The sequence below is a fragment of the Mobula hypostoma genome, chromosome 20, assembly GCF_963921235.1.
Source record: "Mobula hypostoma chromosome 20, sMobHyp1.1, whole genome shotgun sequence".
Lineage (NCBI taxonomy): Eukaryota > Metazoa > Chordata > Chondrichthyes > Myliobatiformes > Myliobatidae > Mobula > Mobula hypostoma.
The window spans coordinates 32,488,229-32,516,148 of NC_086116.1; the positions used below are offsets into that span (position 1 = coordinate 32,488,229).

At 40.9% G+C, this 27,920-nt stretch overlaps 1 protein-coding gene across 1 annotated transcript; it reads right to left on the reverse strand.

Annotated features, from left to right (window-relative positions):
- Positions 1-1,001: 1,001 nt before the first annotated feature.
- On the reverse strand, positions 1,002-24,776 carry mlc1 (modulator of VRAC current 1). Its single transcript, XM_063072591.1, has 12 exons — positions 24,674-24,776; positions 24,398-24,588; positions 23,836-23,925; positions 22,688-22,741; positions 22,502-22,603; positions 17,108-17,209; positions 16,403-16,474; positions 12,770-12,886; positions 11,970-12,026; positions 9,419-9,541; positions 8,086-8,253; positions 1,002-5,540 (listed from the first exon to the last, which is right to left on the reverse strand). Exons 2-12 carry the CDS (start codon positions 24,575-24,577, stop codon positions 5,466-5,468), a joined length of 1,140 nt encoding a protein of 379 aa, XP_062928661.1. The 5' UTR covers positions 24,578-24,588; positions 24,674-24,776; the 3' UTR covers positions 1,002-5,465.
- Between the last annotated feature and the right edge of the window lie 3,144 nt (positions 24,777-27,920).

Below are 27,920 nucleotides of genomic sequence, written 5' to 3' on the forward strand. Positions count from 1 at the left end.
GTTTGTAAAGCAGTGTTCTGGTACTTTTTGTTTAAGTGTGTTAAGTTTATTTTGATAGTGTTGGAATTGATTGCTCTTTATGCTTTTAATAAGGTATTAAATGAATAATTAATTTTTAGCAAGACTAAATTTGTGGTTTCGCTAACATATTACTTGTATTCTAACCTGTATCTTTCACAGTATGTGGTGTTAGATTTGGTCTACAGCTGGGTAAAATGATATAACAGTTACGTAATGGTTTATCACCTTTTATTTTCCTTTGGCTAAGTGTTAAGCATGCTACACCTGTGTGTCTCCCAATAAACCCTCCCTTATTTCAGGATTTGTTCTCATCTCAGTATAACAGTGTCTGTTCCTGCAAAAATCGCCGTCTAAGTTCTCTTTGTTCTTTAGTTTCTGTTCATCTGTGCTCTGTGCCTGTTTCTTTGTTTTAATTTTTCAATAAATGATTGTTAAGCAACAAGTTTTCAACTCATTCTTGGACTCCTAAAAGAACCTATGAATCGGAAATCACCAGATCCAACAATAGGCTTGGGGATTCCATGTTGCTTGTATTATTGAAGCGGATGCCCAACTTGCATTAATCGCAGGGCCCTTCTGCAATGACGTGTGCGGGCAATATCGGAACCCAAGTGCAGAGGAACGGTAGATTCTGATGTAGACATGGTGACGAGAGTTTATTCATAACAATTCCAAAAGAACATCGGCAGTTTGGCCGAGCAACACTGCAAGAAGTAACATTCTCAAAACTAGGACCCCGTGATTAGAACCAATCAGGCATCCACTTAAATAATACAAGTAAGATGGAAACCCTGAGTCTATCAAAAACAAATCTAACAAACTTAAGCAGGAAAGACTAGGAGACTACTTTCACTCGAGAATAACGCAAGGAGCGCTGAACAATTAATGACTCCTATTAAACAACAATTAACCAGTTCAGGTGCTCTAACAACCTCAGAGCCTAACGTTCTCAGGCTCCCCCACCCCACCCACCCATTGGCCTGAAGAGCTTATTACAGATAGTCTTGCAATGTGGCCGGCAAAAAGCAACAAGACTGAAAATTGAGAAACCTTAAATTTTCCAAAAAGGCCAAGAAATTAATTAGAGGTTAAAAAGCTATATAGTGAAAAACATTTTTAAAAAGACAGTTAAAGCTTCTATAAATATGTTCAAAGGAAAAGATTAGGAAGAGTTAAAATGGATTTCTTACAGACCGAAACAGGAGAAATTACATCAGGCAATAAAGAAATAAAAGAAAGTAAAAAAAATAAAAATTTGTTTTGATGGAAAACAACACAGGAGGCCGCCCAGAAATAGTGCAGAACATTAGGTCTGTAGTGAATGAGGAACGGAAAGAAAATAGTATTAGCTAAAAAGAGAAATTAATGGAATTGGAAGCCAATAAATCCCTAAAGTCTAATCACCTGCAACTGAAGATCGTGAAGGAGGTCTTCCTGCAAGAAGTGGGATCACTCAAAGTTTCAGCACATAATCAGAAATGCAAGATACATTAACCTTACCACAAGATAATTTGAAGAATGGCTATCTTACTGCCATAATAGAGGAGGTACAGGACCCCGAAGGCACACACTCAGTGATTCAGGAATAGCTTCTTCCACACTGCCGTCAGATTTCTGAATTGGCATTGAACCCATGAACATTACCTCACTACCTTTTTTTTTGATTTTTGCACTACTTATTTAATTTAACTATTTTAAATATATGTATATAATAGTTAAATTAAATAATTAAATTACTCACTGTAATTCACATATTTTTTCTATTATTATGGATGCATTGTACTGCTGTCAAAAAACAACAAATTTCACAAAATATGCCAGTGCATCGGGAATATTACATACAGGACAGGTCTCCACACGCAATGAAGGATACACTTGCAACAGAGGAAATGCAATAAAGCTTGGCCAGATTGATTCCGAGGATATGGCGTTTTATCTTGTGAGGAATGTTTAAACAGATTGTGCCTATATTCGCTTTAGGCGTGCTTGCTATCTATATGTGCTTGTTATCTTATGTATGCTATATGTGCCTTGTGCTGTGTCTGACTATTGGTACTCTGTTACCCACCTTGACCCTGGGCCGGAGCAATGCTGGTCCATCTGGCTGAATTCATGGGTATTCATGTGTGGCTTACTCTGTTATGCACTTCACTGAGGCTGTGGGCCTGTTGTGGATGCTCTGGGCTCTGTGTCTGCAGGCTCTGCGACATTTACTCTGCTACTGGCTGAACTGAGGCTGAGGCTGTGGGCCTGCTGTGGATGCTCTGGGCTCTGTGTCTGCAGGCTCTGCGACATTTACTCTGCTACTGGCTGAACTGAGGCTGAGGCTGTGGGCCTGCTGTGGATGCTCTGGGCTCTGTGTCTGCAGGCTCTGCGTCTGCAGGCTCTGCGACATCTACTCTGCTACTGGCTGAACTGAGGCTGAGGCTGAGGCTGTGGGCCTGCTGTGGATGCTCTGGGCTCTGTGTCTGCAGGCTCTGTGACATCTACTCTGCTACTGGCTGAACTGAGGCTGAGGCTGTGGGCCCGCTGTGGATGCTCCGGGCTTTGAGTCTGAGGACTCACTTTCATTCTAAAAGCTATTTGCTATATTTTATTGTTTGCGCTGTTTTTTCCTCTCTCTCTGCATATTAGAAACATAGAAAACCTACAGCACAATACAGGCCCTTCGGCCCACAAAGCTGTGCCGAACATGTCCCTACCTTAGAACTACCCAGGCTTTACCCACAGCCCTCTATTTTTCTAAGCTCCATGTATCCATCCAGGAGTCTCTTAAAAGACCCAATCATTTCTGCCTCCACCACCACCACCGGCAGCCCATTCCACACACTCACCACTCTCTGCATAAAAAACTTACTCCTGACATCTCCTCTGTATCTACTTCCAAGCACCTTAAAGCAATGCCCTCTCGTGCTAACCATTTCAGCCCTGGAGAAAAGCCTCTGACTATCTACACGATCAATGCCTCTCATTATCTTGTACACCTCTATCAGGTCACCTGTCATCCTTCGTCGCTCCAAGGAGAAAAGGCCGAATTCACTCAACCTATTCTCATATGGCATGCAGCATGCTCCCCAATCCAGGCAACATCCTTGTGAATCTTCTCTGCACTGCAGTATTGAGTGTTCATCAGTCTTTTTTTAATGGATTCTTTTGGGTTTCTTCTTTTCTGGCTGCCTGTATGAAGACGAATCTCAAGGTTGTATAATGCATACATACTTTGATATTAAATGTACTTTGAACTTTGGTTGAATGACATTTAAACTTGAATTTGAAAAATGTGAGATGATTTCACTGAAGGATTCTTAATTCTTACAAGATTTGAGGGCTTAATGAGAGAATTGGCATTCAGAGCTGAGATGAGAAGGAATTTCCTCATCTGGAGGTAGTGAAATTTTGCAATTCGCTACTCAAGAGAGCCCTGGAGACTCAGTTAGTGAGTTTATTCACAGCAAAGATCAAATACTGATTAAGGGCATCAAGGATTCTGAGGTAAAAGCAGAAAAGTGAGGCTGACATAAACAAACACCCATGATCTCATTGAACATCAGAGCAGGTGGGAGGTTCATATCAATATGTACTTCATTCGTAGGGTCAATCAAGAGCTGAGGTGGCCCTAGATATTAGACTAAGAAAGGTTCAGTTGCCTGCTGCTAAAGTCAGACATAACTGTAAGTTGGCACTAGGGAGCAGAGCTTCATGGATTAAGAGACAATACTCCCAGTAACACTGTCTCAGCTTCACCAAGGCAAAGATCTCAGCAACAGTACATTGAATAAAATAGAGACAGTAACCAGTTGGCTATAGTAAGATACAGTATTTACCAGAGGCTCCATCCTACGACATCTGAGGGTTTCAGCAGAGAAGTCATTGGTTATTGAGTATTTTGTTATTAATACCAAAAGTACCCAACAGCTGAGACCACCAGACCCAAGGATGGTGAAAAGGGTCTTTAGATGAGCAATCTGTGACAAGACACTTGCCAATCTCACAAGCCTCCGTAAGAGCTTAGACTGGAAGTAAAATGCTACACATTGGTGAAATTGTATCCTTTGTCCCAAGAAGGTACAAAAAATTATTCTAAGTATTATGGCTGAGTCAACTGAAGGAGTAAAGATAGCTGTGTGATGCATGAAATGCGGTATAAGCTTTTTGACTGCATCTCACCCAACTATGATAAGATTGAAATCTCCCACAATGCTCCCACTTCCCTTTTCTCATCTTAAGTTTATTTTCCACCACAGCAAAGCTAATCAGACTATATTTATAGAACCTGATACAGAGATTCTTGGCTGGTTTGAGAACTCAAACAAGTCCTCAAGAGTTAACTTTTCAGTAGGTTGTGATTAATTTTCAGGACTGTTAATTCTTAACTAATTACCATGACTCATTCTTTAACTGAACTAGATTGTAAAATTGCAAAAAAGACAGATGACTATGTAGCAAGTTGGGCAGATGTCAATTAATGCTAAACATCATAGAGTCATGGAGCATTACAGCACAGAAACAGGCCCTTCAGCCCATCGAGTCTGTGCTGAACTATAAATCTGCCTAGTCCCATCAATCTCCACTTGGACCACAGCGCTCCATACCCCTCCCATCCATGTATCTATCCAAATTTCTCTAAAATGTTGAAATCAACCCTGCATCCACCACTTGTGCTGGCAGCTCGTTCTACATTCTCATCACCCTACGAGTGAAGAAATTCCCATCATGTTCCCCTTAAACAATTCACCTTTCACCCTTAACCCATGACCTCTATTTGTAGTCCCACCCAACCTCAGTGGAAAAAGCCTGCTTGCATTTACCCCATCTATACCCCTCACAATTTTATATACCTCTATCAAATTTCCCCTCAATCTCCTACTTCCTGGGGAATAAAGTTATAACCAATTTAAACTTTCCCTATAACTCACGTTCTCAGGAAATTCTAAATTGTTTGATTTGTACTGAAATATTAAGTTTTATTGTTGCTTTTATCAGCAAAAAAAAAGCAGAATTAGTATTCATCATTGCTTATATATATTTCCAATTATTCTGGTACACAATACAAAATCAACTTAAGTCCAGGCTTCCCAACTTTTTTTATGACATGAAGCTTTACCATTAACCGAGGGATCTGTAAACCTCAGGTTGGGAACCCGTGATCTGAATTAAAATCAGTCACAGTGTAAATTAGAGCAACATGATATAAAATGCAATTTTGCAGTTAACTTAAGTGAAACTATTTTTTTAGGATACAGATCCGCGTGTTAATGTCAGTCTGGTACAGAAATTCTAAACTAATTGAACAAAAATTTTATTATTTACAATGTTTCCCTCAAGCTTTCACATTGGGATGGTATCATGCTCAGAAACAATCAATGGTTAAAAGAAACAAAATCACACATCAATTGTTGGTACTGTACTATAATTTGAAGGCTCATCCGAGAAACACCTTGCTCCTACTGCACCATCTGAACCATAACTGCTTTCCACGCTTTGTCTTTGTCAAAGTCCTTTGTGGCAGATTTGGGTATCTAGGTGACAAGTATAATTTTTAATTAGTTGGAGTAACAAAGGGACCAAGTCAGCCCAAAATAAAAATGGAAATGCTGGAAAAAAAAACAGCGGATGCAATATCTATACAGTAAATTGAAGGAATAGAGCCTCCATTTCAAGTTCACACACACAAAATGCTGGAGGAATTCAGCAGGTCAGGCAACTTCTTTAGGACAGAGTAAACAGACGACATTTCCGGCCGAGGCCCTTTTTCAGGGCTGAGAGGGAATGAGGAGATGCCTGAATTAAAAGGTGGATGGAGGGGAAGGAGGCTGCCAGGAAGGTGATAGGTGAATCCAGGTGGGTGAGAAAGGTCAAGGACTGGAGAGGAAGAATCTGATAGGAGAGGAGAGTGAACCATAGGAGAAAGGGATGGGGAAGGGGACCCAGGGGGAGAAATAGGCAGTTGAGAAGAAGTAAAGGGTCAGAGTGGGGGATAAGGAATGGGGGTATGAAGTTTTGTTCACTGGAAGGAGAAATCGATGTTCATACCATCAGGTTAGAGGGTACCCAGACAGAATATAAGGTGTTGCTCCTCCATCCTGAGGGTGGCCTCATCTTGGCACGAGAGGAGGCCATGGATCGAGACATTGGAATGGGAATTGGATTTAAAATGATTGGCCGCTGGGAAGTCCTGCTTGTGGCAGATGGTGCAGAGGTACTTGACAAATTAACCCCCCAATTTATGACGGGTCTCACCAATGTGAAGGAGGCCGCATCAGGAGCACCAGACACAATAGATGACCCCAGCAGATCTGCAGGTGAGTTGTTGCTTCACCCGGAAGGACTGTTTGTGGCCCTGAATGGAGGAGGTATATAGGCAGGTGTAGCACTTGGGCCGCTTACAGTGATAGGTGCCTGGGGGGATATTAGTGTCAAGGACGAATGGACAAGGGAATCGTGGAGGGAGCGATCCCTGCGGAAATGGGAGTGGGGAGGTAAGGATATGTTTAGTGGTAGGGTCCCTTTGGAGATGGCAGAGGTTGTGGAGGATAATGTGTTGGATGTGGAAGTTGATGAGGTAGTAGGTAAGGACAAGAGGGACTCTATCACTGCTACGATGGTGAGAAGATGGGCTGAGCATGTATGTTTAGGAAATGGAGGAGATGCGGGTGAGGGCAGCATCAATAGTAGAGGGAGGTAATCCCTATTCTTTAAAGGAGGAGGACATCTCTGATTTCCTGGAATGGAAGCCACGTCTTGGGAACAGATGCAGTAAAGGTGAAGAAACTGAGGGAATAGCATTTTTACAAGAGGTAAGGAGAGAAGAGTTATAGTCGAGATAACCATAGGAATCAGTAGATTTATAAAAGATTTTGGTTGACACCTTGTCCCTAGAGATGGAGACAGAAAAATCAGGAAAGGAGAAGGGAGTGTCAGAGATGATCCAAATGAACTTAAGGGCACGGTAGAGGTTAGAGGTGAAATTGATGAAATTGACGAGCTCAGCATGGGTACATGAAGCAGTGTCAATGCAGTTGTCAATGTAGCAGAGGAAGAGTTGGGGAGTATAACTGGGGAAGACTTCGAACATAGACTATTCTACATAGCTGACAAAGAGGCAGGCATAACTTGGCCCCATGCTATGATAAGCTTTCATACTAAAACATTAACTCATTGACTCTCCACAAGTGCTTCTTGCTCTGTTATTTCTCGTATTTCTATTGTTATTTTCAGATTTCCAGTATTTACAGTATTTTGCTTTTGGATTAACTTTGAAGGGATTGTTTTTGTTTGTAATATTAGTAAATGCAAAATAAAATATTTTATTAATTCCTTATTCGAAACAAAAATATATTTCATGAATTGGTGAGGATTGACCATGGATGTTGCGTCCTGGCTGTCTACGTGTTACAAAAGCCAGGGCCAGTTTGATATGGAGAGCAAGCTGTTGCCCATACAGCAGGTTGTCCCTCTCCACACAGCTGATGAATCCAAAGGAGTGGCAGACACTGATACAGTTTGGCACCAGCAGCGTCTCAGAAGTTGCCAGTCAGCATTGAACTCAACTGCCTTAGGGTCTCCAGCTCCAGATTTCCTCTTGGGGTTTACTCCCAAAGCCCTCCCTATGAGTGGGTATAGCCACAAGGAGTGGAGGTTTGAGATCAGAGTTTTCCTTCTCCTAAGTGATCTCCAAACCTTGGCAGATGGGTTCTGTCTGCCTAAAGCGACTGGTACGCGTCTTTGTCCCTTTTCCTGCCAGTAGAAACAGTTCCATCAGGCTTAACAGCTAAGCCACATGTGAAGGCCAGGAGTTGTCAGAGGCTATTTCAGACGCACGCCATTGGGAGCATTAATAGGTAGTGGGAGCTTATCCCCACTACCACTCCAGGCTACAACAACCATCAGGAATTATGAATAGAAATCTTACAAAATCCCTTCCAACTTTTCAGTTATGAGGTGCTAGATACAAACTGTATCTGTAGTTCTTCTATACTATATTTATATTTCTGTCATAAACTACCAAGTAGAAGCCTCTGGCTTTGATTTATTGGGCATTCATTCGTGGATTTTTATACTTGCCTCAACTGTCTTACAGCTCTCCTTTGGGAAGTCTGACGTATTCCACATTGACTCGTAATATTTAACCTGCATGTTGTAGTTCACACAGTGGACGATTGTGGCGAGCATCAGACTGGACTGAACCAGCAGCAGAAGCATTAGAGCAAATACCAGGATGTCATAAGACTGCTGTAATAAGAAATATGGATAAATTTACATTACAATAGAGTCAGGGAAAAGTACATCACAGAAACAGGCTATTCAGCCTATCTAGTCCTTGCTGAACTATTTAAACTGCCTACTACCATTGACCTGTACTGGGACCATAGCCCTCCATACCCAAGGAATGCTTAACTGAAATACCTCTGCAGAAAGAGTAATATTTCTTTGGATAAAAAATAGGCAGATTCAAGTGACAATGTTGCTATGACAGCTCTGGAGAGTGGTTAAAGACAAAATTCGACCAGTGATCATGTGATACAAATCTCTCAGTTAGGATCCCAAAAACGAATGGAACAATAAACTCCTCTTCAACATGGCATGGTAGGTATAGGACAATACATTACAATACCAGCTACTCAGGTTCAATTCCTGCCAGTGCCTGTAAGGAGTTTGTATCTTCTCTCCAAGACCGGGTAGGTTTCTCAGGGTGCTCCAGTTTCCTCCCACAGTCCAAAGGCATACCGGTTGGTAGGTTAATTAGTCATTGTAATTTGTTCCATGATTTTTTTTTAGGTATCCGTTAGTCTCGTGAGATTTGCACCTTGGAAGGTTTCCAGGGCGCAGGCCTGGGCAAGGTTGTATGGAAGACCGGCAGTTGCCCATGCTGCAAGTCTCCCCTCTCCATGCCACAGATGTTGTCCAAGAGAAGGGCACTGGAGCCGATACAGCTTGGCACCGGTGTTGTCGCAGAGCAATGTGTGGTTAAGTGCCTTGCTCAAGGACACAACACGCTGCCTCAGCTGAGGCTCAAACTAGCAACCTTCAGATCACTAGACCGACGCCTTGACCACTTGGCCACGCGACAACATCCTGTTCCATGATTAGGCTAAGGTTAAATCAGGGGTTGCTAAGCAGTCTGGCTCGAAGGGCCAGAATGGCCTACTCTGTGCTGCATCTCAATAAAATTTTTAAAATATGTAAATAAATTATACTACATAGACAGGAGGAGCTTATTACATACGTACCTTAAATATTCTCAGCTTTATTTTACACTTTGAAGGGGCTAATTTGAGGACACCATTCAACCTTGAATTTACCTATGTAATATCTAGCACTTTAACATTTCAGCGTTAAAATTAATTTAAAGGTACAATAATAAAAGATGCCTTTCCTCCTCAGTTGACATACTTACAAACAAACTTGTTGAACTCTGCTCAAAGATGTCAATCAACTTCATAACACTGAAGGATAGGTAGCCAGAGGCCGTGAATAGCATTGGACTTGTAACACTGCTTATTGCAATTAAGGCTTCTATCTAAATACAAAAAAAATAAATGCAATAATGATCAAAAGGGTCCATTGGTAGGATGTTCTTCTGTTTGCAATCATTGCCAAAATGCAAATTCACTGTGATAAGTGAGTTACATAAGACCATAGGATTTAGGAGCTGAATTAGGCCATCTGGCCATTCAAGTCTGCATCATGGCTGATCCATTTTCCTGTCAGCCTCAGCCTCCTGCCTTCTCCCCATACCCCTTCATGCCCTGACTAATCAAGAATCTATCACCTCCGCCTTAAATATACCCAATGTCCTGCCCTCCATAGCCGCCTGTAGCAATGAATTCCATAGATTCTCCACTGTCTGGCTAAAGAAATTCCTCCCCATTTCTGTTCTAACAGAATGCCCCTCTGTCCTGAGACTGTGTCCTCAGGTCTTAGATTCCCCCACCATAGGAAACATACTCTCCACATCCACTCTGTCAACGCCTTTCAACGTTCAATAGTTTCAATGAGGTCATCTCTCATTCTTCTAAATTCCAGTGAGTACAGGCCCAGAGCCATCAAATGCCCCTCATATGACAAGCCTTTCAATCCCAGAATCATTTTCATGAATCTCCTTTGCACCCTCTCCAATGTCAGCACATCCTTTCTGAAAAAGGGGCCCAAAACTGCTCATAATACTCCAAGTGAGGCCTCACCAGTGCCTTATAAAGCCTCACATTACATCCTTGCTTTTATATTCTAGTCCTCTTGAAATGAATGCTCACATTGCATTTGCCTTACTCATACAAAACGTATAGTCTATTTACAATGTGGATAACTACATGGAAATCATGATTCATTATTTATATGTACAAGGACAGTCAGAACCTCTGACTGTGAAAATAGTTGTTACATTTGTCGTGTTAGGAAATGATGCTGCCTGGCCTGCTGAGTTCCTCCAGCATTTTGTGTGTGTTGCTCAGATTTCCAGCATCTGTAGATTTTCGCAAACACGAGGAATTCTGCAGATGCTGGAAATTCAAGCAACACACATCAAAGTTGCTGGTGAACACAGCAGGCCAGGCAGCATCTCTAGGAAGAGGTACAGTCGACGTTTCGGGCCGAGACCCTTTGTCAGGACTAACTGAAGGAAGAGCTAGTAAGAGATTTGAAAGTGGGAGGGGGAGGGGGAGATCCAAAGTCCTTCCAGGTGAGGCCCCAGACAGTCCTTCCAGGTGAGGCGACTCTTCACCTGTGAGTCGGCTGTGGTGATATACTGCGTCCGGTGCTCTCGATGTGGCCTTCTATAGATTGGCGAGACCGGACGCAGACGGGGAGATCATTTTGCTGAACAGCTACGCTCTGTCCGCCAGAGAAAGCAGGATCTCCCAGTGGCCACACATTTTAATTCCACATCCCATTCCCATTCTGATATGTCTATCCACAGCCTCCCCTACTGGAAAGATGAAGCCACACTCAGGTTGGAGGAACAACACCTTATATTCTGTCTGGGTAGCCTCCAACCTGATGGCATGAACATTGACTTCTCTAACTTCCACTAATGCCCCACCTCCCCTTCGTACCCCATCCGTTATTTATTTATATACACACATTCTTTCTCTCTCTCTCCTTTTTCTCCCTCTGTCCCTTTGACTATACCCCTTGCCCATCCTCTGGGTTCCCCCCACCCCACCTTTTCCTTCTCCCTGGGCCTCCTGTCCCATGATCCTCTCATATCCCTTTGCCAATCACCTGTCCAGCTCTTGGCTCCATCCCTCCCCCTCCTGTCTTGTCCTATCATTTTGGATCTCCCCCTCCCCCTCCCACTTTTAAATCTCTTACTAACTCTTCCTTCAGTTAGTCCTGACGAAGGGTCTCGGCCCGAAACGTCGACTGTACTTCTTCCTAGAGATGCTGCCTGGCCTGCTGCGTTCACCAGCAACTTTGATGTATGTTGCTTGAATTTCCAGCATCTGCAGAATTCCTGTTGTTTGCGTTGTTATAATTATGTGGGTTTTATCAGTTTTAGTCTTGGTTTGCCTTGTGCTTTCTTGTGATATCATTCTGGAGGAACATTGTATAATTTTTCAATGCATGCATTTCTAAATGACAATAAATGGAAACTGAACTGATATACAGATGATACTTGAGTGGTGATACATCCCTACTAAAGAAGGTGTAAGGCACTCCTTCTTACTGCTATCCCGCAGGTCATCCTAGGGCACACTGTAGCATCTGCCTCGCCTCCCCACCCCGCCACACGACCACCCACCACCTGCTCTCATGGCTTCACATGACCCTGATCAGGGGGGGCTAAGCAGGAGATGAAACATTGGTGACTTAGCTGTCAGGCTCGGACAAACAACCCAACAAGCAAATCACAACTTGTTGTAAAAGTGAACATACTGTGTCCCCCGGGGCAATCTTTGATGAAAATAAAGCAATTGTATCACAGAAATTCATCACATATTTCAACTTACCATGAACTTGGAAGGATGCTCTGCTGCAACATGACTTGCAATAGCTCCAGGAAAACACTGGAAAATAAAACAGTCACATCAAAGGTGCAGTGAAGAATACACTGGAACACGTTCTAATATGAAACCTCATGACTTGTTGAGTATGCCCACAAGACAATGAAACTCAAGATTGTATTTGGTGGCATACATGTACTTTGATAATAAACTTACTTTGAACTCTGAACTTTGAAAACAAAAAGTTAAGAAAACCTGTACACAGATGGTTTGCTGAGTTCCTCCAGCATTTTGTGTGTGTTGCCTGCAAACAGACATAGCCACTGGACGGTGCAAAGGTATACCAGTGGGTCTCTTGGTCCTTGAAGCACAGCCTTGGTGGAAGTTGTCCAGCCAATACCTCTCAGACCCCGCTTCTCAAGAGCAGTCACCATTAGAGTAACCATTCAATCGGCCAATGAGAGCACTTTACATACACTCTGAGCCACTCACAGCTGATCACGTATTAGTTCACGCTGTCACACACAAAATGCTGGAGGAACTCAGCAGGCCAGGCAGCATCTATGGCAAAGAGTACAGTCGATGTTTCGGGCCAAGACCCTTCAAGCAGGACTCTTCAATTTTCCAATATTTAGTTAATAGATATGCTCACAGTCTTTTACCACCTAAACAGCTGTCCGAATTGGAGAGAACATTTTGTACACAAGATCATTTTTCCTCCTAATACCAGACTTTGCATTGGTGTTTTACTGATGATGATAACATAAAATTAACATACTGTACAACTAAGCGACAGTTTGACTTACTGCTGCCAAAATCCAAAAGAATGTCACCGAGAGGTAAGGCCCAGGAACCAAGGCACCCATGTTTAGAGCAATAATTCCACCAAACACTGCACAAATTGCCACAATCACTTCCACCACCTGCAGAGAAAAGATTGACAGTCGATAAACTGTTTAATCCAGCCATTTAAAAGGGAGTCATGTTATGCAAACCTGTGGAATTTTTGCCACAGGCAGCTACGGAGGCCAAGTCTTTAAGTATATCTAAGGCAGAGGTTGATAGATTCTTGATTGGTCAGGGCATGAAGAAGGCAGGAGATTGGGGCTGAGAGGAAAATTGGATCAGCCATGATGAATTGGTGGAACAGAGGAGATATCAGGGGTTAGTTTTTACGCAGAGAGTGGTGAGTGTGTGGAACGGGCTGCCGGCGGCGGCGGTGGAAGTGGAAACGACAGGATCCTTTAAGAGACTCCTGGATCAGTATATGGAGCTTAGAAAAATAGAGGGCTATGGGTAAGCCTAGGTAACTCTAAGGTAAGGACATTCAGTACAGCCTTGTGGGCCGAAGGGCCTGTATTGTGCTGTAGGTTTTCTATGTACCTATGTTCCTAACAGACTCAAAAGGCCAAATGGCCTAATTCTGCTCCTATATCTTATGGTCTTATGTCATGATGTTAGTCCGAACAGCTTTAGTCCTAACACCTTAGAGCTCCAAGCCTCATCACCCACAAAACACTGTGGTAGGAAAGCAGCATCCATCATCAGTAACCCCCAACCCACCACCACCCAGGACAAGCTGTCTTCAAAGTATTGCACACTACCAGGTTCGGGACCCCTCAACCATCAGACTCTCTTGAACTAAAGGGGATAACTTCACTCAACTTCACTTGCCCCGACCTTGAAAGATGGACTCACTTTCAAGGGCTCGATATTTTTCACTTATTGATTTATTATTATTATTATTATTATTCATTTCTTTTTGTATTTGCGCAATTTGTTGTATTTTTCACTCTGGTTGAACGCCATAGTTAGTGCAGTCTTTCACTGATTCTGCTATGGTTGTTATTCCATGGACTTGTTGAGTATGCCCACAAGACAATGAATCTCAGGGTTGTACATGGTGACATGCATGTACTTTAATAACAAATTTACTTTGAACTTTGAACTTTGAACTATATTACCCAAGCCATTATAATTAGATTGCAAATGTATCTTTCCTTTCCATGGTTGTGATGTAACTTCACTCCTTCAACACCCACCCCCCTTCAAGCTTCTACCAGTTTTTAAAAGCCCAGGCTTAAAAGTATTGCAGAGACACAAGTGTTACTCATAACCAAATATAACTGATTTGTACTCAGGAAATGGATGACATTTCAAAAAGTGGATTCCCGTGAGGTTCTGGGCTCCATACCAATGGATGCTCAGCAGCTCACTTTTGCCAGGAATGTTAGCTGAATTCCAAGAATGCAGTTCCTAGAAAGATTGAAATAAATGAGGTTCTTGCTAGAAAATTCTCCAGAAAATGGAAAATTAAGATCTAGAAATTCAAAGTTCAAAGTACATTTATTATCAATGTATGTTTACTATACAGCCTTGAGATTTGTCTCCTTATGGGCAGCCACTCAACAGAACCTATTAAAACAAAAGAAGACTGTTAAACATCCAATGTGCAAAGAAAAACCAAATTGTGCAAACAATAAATGTAAGCAAATAATAATTCAGAACTAAAGTACATGAAAGTGTGTCCTTGGCCACAAAGCCGGTCACAGCGAATTCAGGAGCCCGTTAGTTGAAGGTCACAGCCTCAGTTAAGCGCAGGTACAAGTAAACCTCACCGAGCCGAGAGCTAACCACCAGTCTGTCCATCTCCTCTGGCCCCAGCAACCTGACCTTTTCAATCTGGCCCGGAGTTTAAATTGGCCTGGGACTCACCACCCTGATTCAGCCCAAGCCCAAACTTTTCAATCTGGCCGGAGTTTAAATTGGCGTGGGACCCACCACCCTGATTCGGACAAGCCCGACCTTTCCAATCCGGCCTGGAGTTTAAGTTGGTCAAACATCGGCCTTTCTTTGCTCCTGGGCCCAGGCCTTGCCACCTCAACTCTGCCTCTTGAAATCACCTCCAAATCCGCCCCAGCAATGGCCAAATATTCTCTCACACATTGGAAACTAATGCAATTAGAACTATCTCCAAGCACTATCCCATTTAAAATTCAACCCAGCACATGTCATCCTTGCATGTCAGATACAGCTTTCAAATCAGTTAGGCACTGGGTTAGGACATGTAACACTCCTCCTGGACCACTGTGGGTCAAATTAAACAGCATTGTCTCCTGAGTAACCATTCCACAATTAGTCCCATGGCAAGCACATTGCTCTAATGCACTGATAAACTGTCAGTTTAATTACTTTTAATTCTTCTAGACCTCTGTATAATGCAAGGACAACTTCCATCATCCCTGATCTTGATCTCAACCCCACAAGACCTCAATTACTCAGACACCCAATACCTTTGTAGATGTTAAATCAGCAATTGTTTGATCAACATGTTCAAATCTCCACCCTCACATGATTCAGGAAATTCTTCTAATTTGGAGAATACCCAACATCAGCATCATTATAGTTATAGTCACAGCCATAGTCATAGTCATACTTTATTGATCCCGGCGGAAATTGGTTTTCGTTATAGTTGCACCATAAATAATTAAATAGTAATGAAACTATAAATAGTTAAATAGTAATATGTAAATTATGCCAGGAAATAAGTCCAGGACCAGCCTATTGGCTCAGGGTGTCTGACCTTCCAAGGGAGGAGTTGTAAAGTTTGATGGCCACAGGCAGGAATGACTTCCTATGACCTCTGTGTTGCATCTCGGTGGAATGAGTCTCTGGCTGAATGTACTCCTGTGCCCAACCAGTACATTATGTAGTGGATGGGAGACATTGTCCAAGATGGCATGCAACTTAGACAGCATCCTCTTTTCAGACAGCACCGTGAGAGAGTCCAGTTCCATCCCCACAACATCACTGGCCTTACGAATGAGTTTGTTGATTCTGTTGGTGTCTGCTACCCTGTGTGCCGTGTCATATGACGTGGACATTTATGGTCTTTCCATGACCATATCGTTCTTGGCAAATTTTTCTACAGAGATGGTTTGCCATTGCCTTCTTCTGGGCAGTGTCTTTATCAGACGAGTGACCACCCCCCCCCCCGACACCTGTCCCACACCACTCCCGCGGCACCCATCCTCGCCATTCCCAGCATACTTTTCTTCCGCCAGATTTATAATCTCACCGTCTGCTCCACGTTGACAAGTACAGTACTGTGCAAAAGTCTTAGGCGCCCCAGCTATATTTATGCACCCTGAGACTTTTGCACAGTACAGTATATCTGTAACTGATTGATGATCCATTTTGTCCTTTCCCCATCCTATAGAAACAAACATTACATCACACTACCCGGTCACTGTCCTGAGCAGAGGGATGAATTAGTAACTCTAATATACAGCGCAAAAACAAAATTAAGTATGAACGTATTTGAATACCTAGCAGGTAAGATCCAACTGAAAAATACTAAATTATTAGATTTTCACAAAAACAATAATTAGCAAAACATCACTTTCAACCTTTATAGATTTTCAATATTATCTACTTACCGAATAGGACTTCAGAGTACGAGATGGGAACTTTATGTGACAAAAGAATGTTGTTTCATTGTATGACAACACCTGCAGATAGAGTAGATTTTATTAGTGATTAACTCATATAAGATTGGAATGCACACCCCAAACAAGGAAGAAAGAAAATGGAGTCTCAGAAATTTCACCACTCTTACTCTATACAATGCAGCATATTAATCCTTAGCAACATGCACAAAATGCTGGAGGAATCCAACAGGCCAGGCAGCATCTATGGAAATGAATAAACAGTCGACGTTTTGTACTGAGTCTCTTCTTCAAGATTCATCCTCCTTCCCCTTCCCCTCCCTCTACCCTTTTATTCTGGCATCTTCCCTCTTCCTTCTTAGTCCTGAAGAAGGGTCTTGGCCCAAAACGTTGAATGTTTAATCATTTCCACAGATGCTGCCTGACCTGCTGAGTTCCTCCAGCATTTTGTGTGTGTTGCTCTGGATTTCCAGCATCTGCAGACTTCCTCATGTTTATGACCTGTTAGAATTGTTTTGACTGTTAGAATTGGATGGTAAAATAAACTTCTAGATTTGGTTTATATTAACTAATTGCATCCATTTGGAAAAAATGGTACATAAACATATTTCAATGTTATTCTTAAATTGAAAATCAATGCTTCATTTAAGAACCATATTGCTCTGAAAATGTAAACATTATAATTGGAATACTTGCTTTCTTTCTCTTACAGCACTTTGTGTTGGACCTTGCTGACAAGATGACTTTACTTGCCATCAGAATTTCCAAAAGTACAAGTAAAACCAGGTTAAAGTTTATCTGTGAAAAGAAGTAAACGGTACATTATGCAAACAATAGATGAGCAAAGTTAACTAACAAACTGTTTTCTTTTTTAATTAAAATCCAGTGTGAATCTTATGGCATAATACCCAGAATATTTCATTAGGAGTGAGGCGATTTAGTATGTCACCAAAGGCACATGCTGATTTCGACAGATATACCGTGGAGAACATTCTGACTGGCTGCATCACCATCTGGTATGGTGGCAGCGGGGGGTGGGTGGCTACCGCTCAGGATCGGAATAAACTGCAGGAAGTTGTGAACTGTCAATTCCAACATAGGCACTAGCCTCCCCAACATCCAGGACATCTTCAAGGAGCAATGCTTCAAAAAGGGGCCATCCATCATTGAGGACCCCCAGCACCCAGGAGATGCCCTCCTCTCATTGTTACCATCAGGGAGGAGTTACAGGACCTGCAGACACGCACTCAATGATTCAAGCAGACACTCAACAATAGTGCAATAGTCCTCCCTCTGAGTGCTGGCTGTTCCGAGTTTAATAGCAGCATCTCACCTTCTCTATTTATTGATTTTATTTGAAAAAGACTGCGGTAAGTTTCTTCTAAAGTGATGGTAGAATGTTTGTCATTATAAATACATACTTAACAATCATTGCTCTAAACAGAAACTCTAAACTGCATTTTGGTCAGTGAGAAAGGTTGGTGAATAAACTTCGAACAATCGGCTCTTTCATTTGCTGACTACATCCACCATTTTGTGGACCTCATCCAACTAATTTCCAGAAGCTGCATTTAAAATTTGGCTGGTTGAATGAAAAAAGCAGAATCCTCTGGAGTAGAGAATAATGATGCTTCTTAACTCGCCATAGATTTTGTCACACTGACTCATAATCACAATAATATATTTTTTATCTCATTCAAATTTTAGTTTAGTAACAGTTTAAATCAAAATGATCCTAAGTTAAGATGGAAATTATATTGCTTCTACAAATGCATGAGAGTCAATCATACATTTCTTAAATGCAGAATTATCTTCTGAGGTATTAGAAAACTGTGGACAATTCAAGACTGTTTAATGTAATTTCCTGCACACAAGTGTAAAGAAGAATGAAATATTTGTTACTCCGGATCAGATGCAGTGCAAAGAAAACCTAGAAGATATTATATTTAATATCTAAATATTGTAACATCTATAAAATAACATCTGTATTAGATATAATCACAGCACAAAAGTTCCTTATGGTTGTTATAGCTGGGGTTGATAGTGCGGATAAGCTCCCACTACCTACTGAATGCTCCCAATGGTGTGTGCCTCTAACAGCCCGACAACCAAGTCCAGATCCTGGCCTTTACATGTGGCTTAACTACTAAGCCCAGTGGAGCCATTTCAGGAGAAGGAGCAAAGGTGGGTTGCTGGCGCCTTAAAACCAGTCGCTTTGGTCAGATGGGCCTCATCAGACATGGTTGGCAGCTCATCCAGGAGGAGAAAAACTCTGATCTCAAACCTCTGCTGTCTTGCATCTATACCCACTCATGAGGAGGGCTTCAGGAGTAAACCTGGGGAAACCAATCTGGTGCTGGAATCCCCAGAGCAGTCCTACGATGAGTTCAATATTGACTGGCAACTCCTGCGATGCTGCCGGTACCAAACAATATCGGTCTCTGCCATTCCTTTGGATTCATGAGCTGCGTGGAGAGGGGGAAAGCTTGCTACACGGGCAACAGCTCGTTCACCATATTGTACTGCCCTGGCTTGCACAACTAGACAGCTGTGATGCCACATCATGGTCAATCCTGACCAACAGAGGCCTACTACTACTACTGAAGGTAGCCACTTCTTATAGAAATTATGCCAGCTCTTTTGTAGACATCACTCCCCTGCTTTTTCACTCATATTTCTTTCTTCCCTTCAAATATTTATAGTTCCCTTTTAAATGTTACATGAAATTGCATACCTCCTTCCCAGATTATAGCAGTTATGATGTGACAGATCAGTGAGTTATACCTTGCAGAAACAGACTCTTCAGTTTTGGGATGGAGTTGTTCCTTGTGCTAGGACACACATCAAGTTCATGCTAACTATTAACTACACATTTACACCCATCCTATTTTATTCTCCCAACATTTTCATTAACCTCCCCCAGATTCTACAAATTACCTACATGTTAGGGACAATTTCTAAAGGCCAGTTAACCAAAAACCCAGCATGTTTCTGAAATGCTGTGGTTTATGGATTGGACTATGGACTCTTCCAGTTTGTTATTTTTTTTACATATTCTGTGTTTTTGACCATTCTTTCTTGTTACCATTTGGCACAATTTGTTATTATATTTTGCAAGGGACGTTTGGGGTTTGATGTTCTTGCTGTTTCCATAATGTGTTTTTCTGCATGGGGGTGGTTTGATGTTGCTCTCCGCACAATTTATCTTCTTTTGTGTGGGGGGAGGGTGGTTTGATGCTTCTCTCTGAACGACTTCCATGGTTTTCTTTGTTTCGTGGCTATCTGGAGAAGACAAATCTCAGAGTTGTGTGCTGTGCACATACTTTGATAATAAGTGAACCTTTTAACCTTTGAAATGTGGGAGGAAATCTCAGCACCTGGGGCAAGCTCAAGCAATCACTTGGAGAACATGGGAATTTCCTTCAGGACGCACCGGGGATCAGGACTGAACATGCGCTACTTTGAATCTAGTTGCATGTTTTCAGAGAATTAACACTATCACACTGGACTGCAGATAGTATCACTGTGAACTCCAAGACCTTTAACTGAGCCAGTCCAGCAGCAGTTCTGCTGAGATTTCTGGATCCTATATCCTTCTAGAGGAAGACCACAACTTTAGCTTCAATGGGGGTTGGATGGCAAAGGTTTAGGAGGCAAAAAGGAATGTAAATTATTTTTCTTTAATTTATTTTCCTCTAACTTAATGTCTGATTATTTGTATTTTAAGTAAGTTATAATTTTTAGAAAACAGAATCTTAGTTATTTCAACCAAAATATTTTAAACAGTTTTGAATGTTGTTAAAAAAAATCATTAAAATCAATAGGTTTTGCAGTTCACCAGGTCCTGTCGCATATCTTGCCAGATGTCATAGGGACTACAAGGCAAGGCCTCCATACTGTGGCATCTGAACCCTGGTCACCCTTCAGAAAATGCAGCAAAACAGAAGAACCAGCAAGGTAGGACATCCATTTCCTGCTCAAGATAAGAATGATTGTGGATGGCCCACAAGGGCATAGCACTGGGTTAGCATGCTTTGACCAATGACTCCATAGATACTCAATATAAAATATTCCAGATTTATAATAGTGAACCTCCACCAACTCCGTACGCAGAAACACAACCAAATGCAGAATGAATCTTCCATGCACTGCCATCTACAGCACGCAAATCAGGAGCGTGACTGACTGTTCTCTAAAGCTTCAATGAGAACATCTACATCAGGGGGTCCACGGACCCCTTGCTTAATGGTATTGGTCCATGGCATAAAAAAAGGTTAGAAACCCTTTATCAACATCATCATATATGAAACTCGGCAATTTCAGAACAATGGAGACCAGTTGATTAGCATTAGTCTTCCACTGTAAACATTCTCGTAATCCTTCACTAATAAACTAGCTACAACATGCACAACTTTCAGAAAATTGATCTGCAGTTCCTAACCACAATTTGTAAAATTAGTCAGCTCCATCATGGGTACTAGCCTCCAAGGTATCCAAGACATCTTCAAGGAGCGATGCCTCGGAAGAGGGGGCATCCATCATTAAGCACCCCCATCACCCAGACATGCCTTCTTCTCATTGTTACCATCAGGAAGGAGGTACAGGATCCTGAAGGTACACACTCAGCGATTCAGGAACAGCTTCTTCCCCTCTGTCATCAGATTTCTGAATAGACATTGAAACTATGGACACTATCTCACTAGTTTTTTTTATTCTGTTTTTGCACTATTTATTTAATTTAACTATTTGACAGACACATATACTTACTGTAATTCAGTTTTTTCTCTATTATTATGAATTGTTTTGTACTGCTACTGCAAAGACAACAAATTTCATGAGATATATCAGTGATATTAAACCTGATTCTGTTCTGATTCAACAATTTCTACCTAAACCAGGGGTTCCCAACCTCTTTTATGCCCCTACCTTTAACCGAGAGGTCTATGAACTTCAGGTTGAGAACCCCAGACCTAAACTAAAGGCCAAAAAATTCAAGGAAACTAAATCATCTTCAAGTCCTCCTCAAAATTATCATTTCGTTTCCTTGGAAATATATAATCATCACTCCATAGTTGCTGCATCAAAGTCCTGGACTCCGTAACCAACAGTACTATGGTTCCTGATTCATTATATGAACTCCAACAACTCAAGAATTCAGCTCACTAATGATTTTGTAACTCTAAGTAGGGGAATAAACAGTGCCTTTGCCATTGTTAGCTGCTGCATATTATAAATTATATTAAAAAGTTCAAAGTAAATTTATTATCAAAGTACACATATGTCAGTGTATACAGGTACAACCCTGAGATTCATCTTCTTGTAGTTAATCCATGATAGAATGATAACCATAATGGAATCAGTGCGAGACTGCACCAATATGGGTGTTCAACAGGTGTGCAAAATATAACAAACTGTGCAAATACAAAAAGAAAGAAATAATAATAAATAAATAAGCAATAAATATCGAGAACATGAGATGAAGAGTCCTTGAAAGTGAGTCCATAAGACAGAGAATAAAATAATATTTTTATATTTAAAGGAAGATATCACCAAACCTCAGAAACAAAGATTATGAATCTTTGGAGGTTTATACCTTTCAATTGTTGATCTAATAATGTTGCCTAAATAGAGATGGCAGGGTGGAGATAAGTCTCTACCAAAGGAGGTGTAAGGCGCTCCTTCCCTCCGCTAGCCTGCAGGTCACCCTTGGGCAAGGTGTAGCACTTCCCTTAGCTCCCCCCCCCCCCACCAATCAGGGTCATGTGAAGCCATGGGAGAAGGTGGTGGACGGTCGTATGAGCAGCTGGTGCATATCACAAGTCCTGGTTATTGACCACTGACACCAGACAGACAATCTCTGAAGAGTATTGATAATGGCTGGGGTCTCCCATCTTGTATAGACACTGCCCAGAAGAAAGTAATGGCAAACCACTTCTGTAGAAAATTTGTCAAGAACAATCATATTGTTTGGAAGACCATGAACACTCACGTCATACGACAAGGCACATAATGATGACGATGATGCCTATATAAATATAATAATTATAATTGTTCATTAATAAAAGCTTATGAAATTCGAAGATAACTTACATTTAATGCAGCAGGATTGAGGAGCAGTTTGCACCCATACCAAATCATGCACGTTGTTGTGATAGTGAACGTGGAGATAAAGAGAAGCTGGAGGTGTGGTAACTAAAGAAAATGATGAATTAATATTCTGTAATTTTATTCTTTGAGCATACATGTCAAAAATACAGCTTGTAATAATGTACCTACTGCATTAACTCTTCTCTTAGCTGTAGCAAACCCGACAATTGCTGCAGGAATACACTAGGAAAGAAATTAGCAATTAAAATAATAGTTTTACGAGAAGGAAATCAAGCTACTATCACATGTACAATAAATGCCCAAAATATAAGCAAGTTGAATGGAAAGAAATATTTCATGCTTATTTTCACTAGGAGCATATTTGAAAACAAATTGTTAACCTCCATTTTTTGAATAGCCCTGGGTTTCAGTAAGGATAAGCAGATTAACCAAAACATTTATTTTGTGCTCTCACTCTTTCTGTCTCACGCACCCTCTGTCATCTGGAAAAGTTGAATTGAAATGAGTCTGGAATGCTCCTAATACAGATCCATACAGTCTCCATTTTAAAATTAGCAGATATTGATTGTCACACCTAGAGAACTCATAGAATGGGAGGAGCACGAAGTGGGAAAATTCTCAAAGAGTTTGTTTTTTATTAAGTTAGAAGACTTATTCTGGAACAGCAAAGAATAAAGTTGGCTTGGAAATTTTTAACTTCTAATTTACCATGACGCCAAAGCTAGATAAAGAATTCAGATTTTTTTTAATGTATTCCAGGATTAATAGTCATCATTTTACGTAGTAGAAAGATATTTTCTTGTTTACCTGTACTTTCTCGGTTGCTTTTACACTTTATTCTGCATTGTTATTGTTTTACCTTTTTCTGACTCAATGCTCTATATAATGATTTGATCAAGACAATCTTTTTACTGTATCTCAGTACACATGACATTAATAAACAAATTCCAATTCCAAAAAGTCCAATAAATATTAATATCAAACACTTACTACAAATAAACCATTTCAAATATAGTCATTTAGGCATCAGTTTGGATGACCAAGAAATTAAAATTCAAATTTCACTGGGTTTTGGTCATGTGACAATAATAAACCAATACTAATAACAAAATATGGAATAAATATTAATACCAAAGACTTATGTAAATTATTTTTAAATAGTCATGAAGCAATCAGCTTGAATGAACAAAAAGTTAAAATTCAAATTTACATGTAGCTTGAATATTTTCAGAACAATTTCATTCTCTGTGAAGTATTTTCAACTAAGCAGAGTTAAGACAGAAAGCTACGAGTAATCACATTGAAACGGTGCTTACTGAACCTGCAGCACAACGCAAGTAGTCCATTTCATCAGGAAATACATTTCCCAGGTAAACTGAGAAGGCAGTAGCCATCAGAAGGCAACTCTGTAACACAATTGAAATGTAATTTTTACCTGATGCAGAAGCACTTTACACTAACGATAATATCACAACCTCCAAACTACACTGGTGATTACTATTGTGCCAAAAGTAATACAATAGAAAACATCCTAGAATATATTGCCTATACCACCTAAATAAAAAAAGCACAAAAATTACATTACAAAATATTTTCAAAAACAAAATCTTCTTGCCACTTATCAAGGGTTATTTTCCTACGTACCAATTATTAACCTTTTTATTGTGAATATTGCTTAATCTAGACTTTTTTAAAATAATATTTCAACTAAAGCAACCTTCCTAGGTCCCTTATAACTTCCACTTCCCATGCCAGTATGTTCACGGTAAATTTTATAAGTAATGTCAGATTTGCATATCACCATAGCTTTGAGTTAATACTCATGTGTTTACTCAGAATAGATTAATTTTACGTAAAGATTTATGTGGGTACATTTACCCCAATTATCAGAGTGTAGATCCATCCCCTGTGATGAAAACAAGTATGACATTTTCTGTCCCTCTGATGATCACTGGATTGAAAATCAGTGGTATAACTTCCATCTTCCTGTTTTCTTCGTTCCACTGTAGACATTTTATCATAGACGAAGTCTTCTTTGTAACCATCTTCCTTGGTCATTTTCCTTTTCACTACAACAAAAAGAAGTTAGCCATAAACATGGGAACAGTTCATAAGAAGAAAAATAAGTGGTCGTTTCAAAGGTAAGTTCACTACCGTTTTGATGAGCAAAACTGCAAGTGAAAGCAATCTGAGTGTTGTGCACCAGTGTTTTGTGCTCCAGAAGATTTTACAGTGCAGTGGGCTTCTTTTGAAAAGTTTGCTCATCAACTTTGGCTTTGGGCATAATCTATTCAAGTTGCAGACAAAGCTCCAGCTCAGAAACTGTGAATTAGTGCCAGGAGAGTGGAGTGCATCCTGAATTTAAATGAGCTGAAAAGCCCAGAACAGGATCTCCTCTGAACTTACTTTACTTATTCACAACTTTATACATTCACCTACTTAACATTGAATGAAAACAGACAATTGATGGAATTGTTATAGCGAAAATGTATGTGTGAGTTTACATTTTATATCTGCCCAGGCCGCCTAAAAACGTAATTGCATTTGTATTATCCCGTGAGTGTTTGGCTACAAAATGTATGAACGTGCAAGACACATCTTTGTTGGACATTTTAGTGATTAATGCTCACAAGGATAGACAAAAGCATGGATTACTTCAGATATTTTCAACCACTTCGCAAATGTTATACTCAATGTTTTCACGAAAGTTGCTAGAGAAGCATTTTCACTACATTTCCTAGCAAGAGATCCTGTGCTAAATAATCTTCCAGTGCAACAATTAGTGCTTTGAGAATTTCTACCAAGACAAAAGAAGTGCCGATGTGTTTCTTTTCAAAGCACTTATTGCAAATGGCCTCAGTCACAGGAATACTTGAAACAAATCATATATATTTAGCAACACCAAGGAAGAACAACTGCTAAATCCATCAGTCCGGGCTCTGAAGCAAGTCAAGATGTTAGACTGAAGGAGATTTGGTTCAATGGTTCAGTTTAATAACAGAGAATGCATACAGTATACAACCTGAAATATTTACTCTTCACAGACATCCACAAAAGAGAAAAAAAAACCCAGAGAATGAACGACAGAAAAATGTTAGAACCCTAAAGTCCCCCTCTCCCTCCCATACACAAGTAGCAGCAAAAGCATTTTGTGGCATGATGACTAGAATTTCAGAACGTTTAGATTACTCAAGAAGAACAAGGAGAAACCTAGAATAAGAATTCCCCGAGGAGGGTTAACTTCATTAAACTGGGAAGCATCAGGAAGGTTATGTTGGAGTCAGTGACTGACCGTCGAAAATACGACGAAGGCAATGGATTGGCATGAGCCGCGTGGGCCTGTGTACCTGTATTTATTAATTATTGCCTCACATAGAATCATTAAGCCCTTGTGTTTTCTGTTTAACCTAGTCAAATTTATTTTGACTAACACGGATTTTCCCCGTACTGTGATTACTTAAAGCATATTCCCAACTAGCAACACACACAAAATGTTGGAGCAATTCAGCAGGCCAGACAGCATCTATGGAAAACAGTAAACAGTCGATGTTTTGGGCTGAGACCCTTTGGCAGGACTGGCGCTTTTTGGCGCTTTTCACTGGGTCTTTGTGTTTCACGAATGATTCATCTCACGGCGCTGCTCGTTCAAGCCACCAATGTTCTGTTGGAATTCCTAAGAATAAACTCCTGCTCCTGTCTCTACAGTTCTGTGCAAAAGTCTTAGGCACATATATATATATATATATATATATATAGCTAGGGTGCCTAAGACTTTTGCACAGTAGTGTAGTAATTTTATGTATTGCACTGTACTGCTGCCACAAAAAAAAATTTCTTGACATATGTGAATGATGATAAACCTGATTCTGATATGGGTTTCTATTGTGGACTGAGAGTGGGATGGGGGCAGGGTGAGGGGAATCATGGTTGGGAAAAGGGGAAGGGAGAGGGAGCAGGAAGCACCAGAGAGACTTTCTGTAATGATCAATAAACCAACTGTTTGTAATGAAATGACCATGCCTGGTGTCTCAGGGCTTGGTGTGTGTCTGCAACTGTGCCAACACCACCCCCCCCCCACCCCTGATGCTCTATCTCTGCCTCTGCCACCTATCCCGCATCCCTCCCACAGCGCTCCATTCTCGCCACTCCCAACAGCCTTCGCTCCTGCCAAATTTACAAACTCACTCTCCACTCCATGTTGACAAATACTGTACAGCACTGTGCACAAGTCTTAAGCACCCTAGCTATATATATGTGCCTAAGACTTTGGCATAGTACTGTACATGGGAGTCTGCATCCCTCTGCACCTGGGTTCAGTCGTCTGTCAGCACACATCATGACTTGGATGGTCTTTAAAGCCAGGGACATTCTGGCAAACTTCTACAAAGAGGAAAATGTGTGTGTAGGGGAGAGGGGGAAGGGAACAACAGCCAGAGTCCTCTCAATGAGTTACAGAGTACAGTATTGCAGAAAAAGGTGAGATATAACTTGTCAGCTTAACAGTACAAAGGAGATTTTGTCTCAAGTTGTCAAATCAATTAAAAGCAGTTCCATAGCAAGAGGCATAAGGTAGTAAATATGCTAAATCTACTAGTTTATATGCTGAAAGCGTTAGTGTCTTCCAGTTGGAGCATTGTTCTCCCAAGGATACCAAAGAGAATTTCCTGAATAGTTTGGAGGATCAAGGATTACAATTATAAAAATAGACGAGTAGTTCACGTTGTTCTCACTAGTGTAAAGAAAACCAAGAGAGGGTGAAATAAAAGAGTTTAAAATCATATTAGGTAGAGACAGAATGAATAATAATAAACTAGAACTACTAGAGGTCATAGGTTAAGGGTGAAAGGTGAAATGTTTAAGGGGAGCATGAGAGGGAACTTCTTCACTCAGAGGGTGGGTGAGAGTGTGGAATGAGCAGCCAGCACAAATGGTAGATGGGGTTTCAATTTCAATATTTAAGGGAAATTTGGATAGCTACATGAACAAGAGGGGTATGGAGGGCTATGGTCTATGTGCAAATCAATGGAATTAAATTAAATTAAATTGACATTGACTTTTTTGCTTACATCCTTCACACAGGTGGAGTAAAAATCTTTACATTATATCTCCATCTAAATGTGCAATGTGCAGTTATATTAATTTGTAATAAATAGTATGTAGAACAGGACAATCAATATAACATAGAAATACAATTGCATCAGTATGAATTAATCAATCTGATGGCCTGGTGGAAGAAGCTGTCCCAGAGCCTGTTCGCCTTGGCTTTTATGCTGCGGCACCGTTTCCCAGATGGTAGCAGCTGGAACAGTTAGTGGTTGGTGTTGTGTATGTGACCTGGTTACACAATGATGCTATGAATAAAAACGCTGCAGACGGGAGCTAAGGTTCATGATTCTTTACT

Bases quoted from the DNA above. Each gene is read 5' to 3' on its own strand.
- mlc1 (XM_063072591.1), bottom strand. From the start codon at position 24,577: ATGACCAAGGAAGATGGTTACAAAGAAGACTTCGTCTATGATAAAATG. The intron at 23,926-24,397 runs GTAAATGTACCC...ATTGTGTTACAG, and splicing joins TCTACACTCTGATAATTGGG to AGTTGCCTTCTGATGGCTAC. The intron at 22,742-23,835 runs GTAAGCACCGTT...TTTCTTTCCTAG, and splicing joins TGCGTTGTGCTGCAGGTTCA to TGTATTCCTGCAGCAATTGT.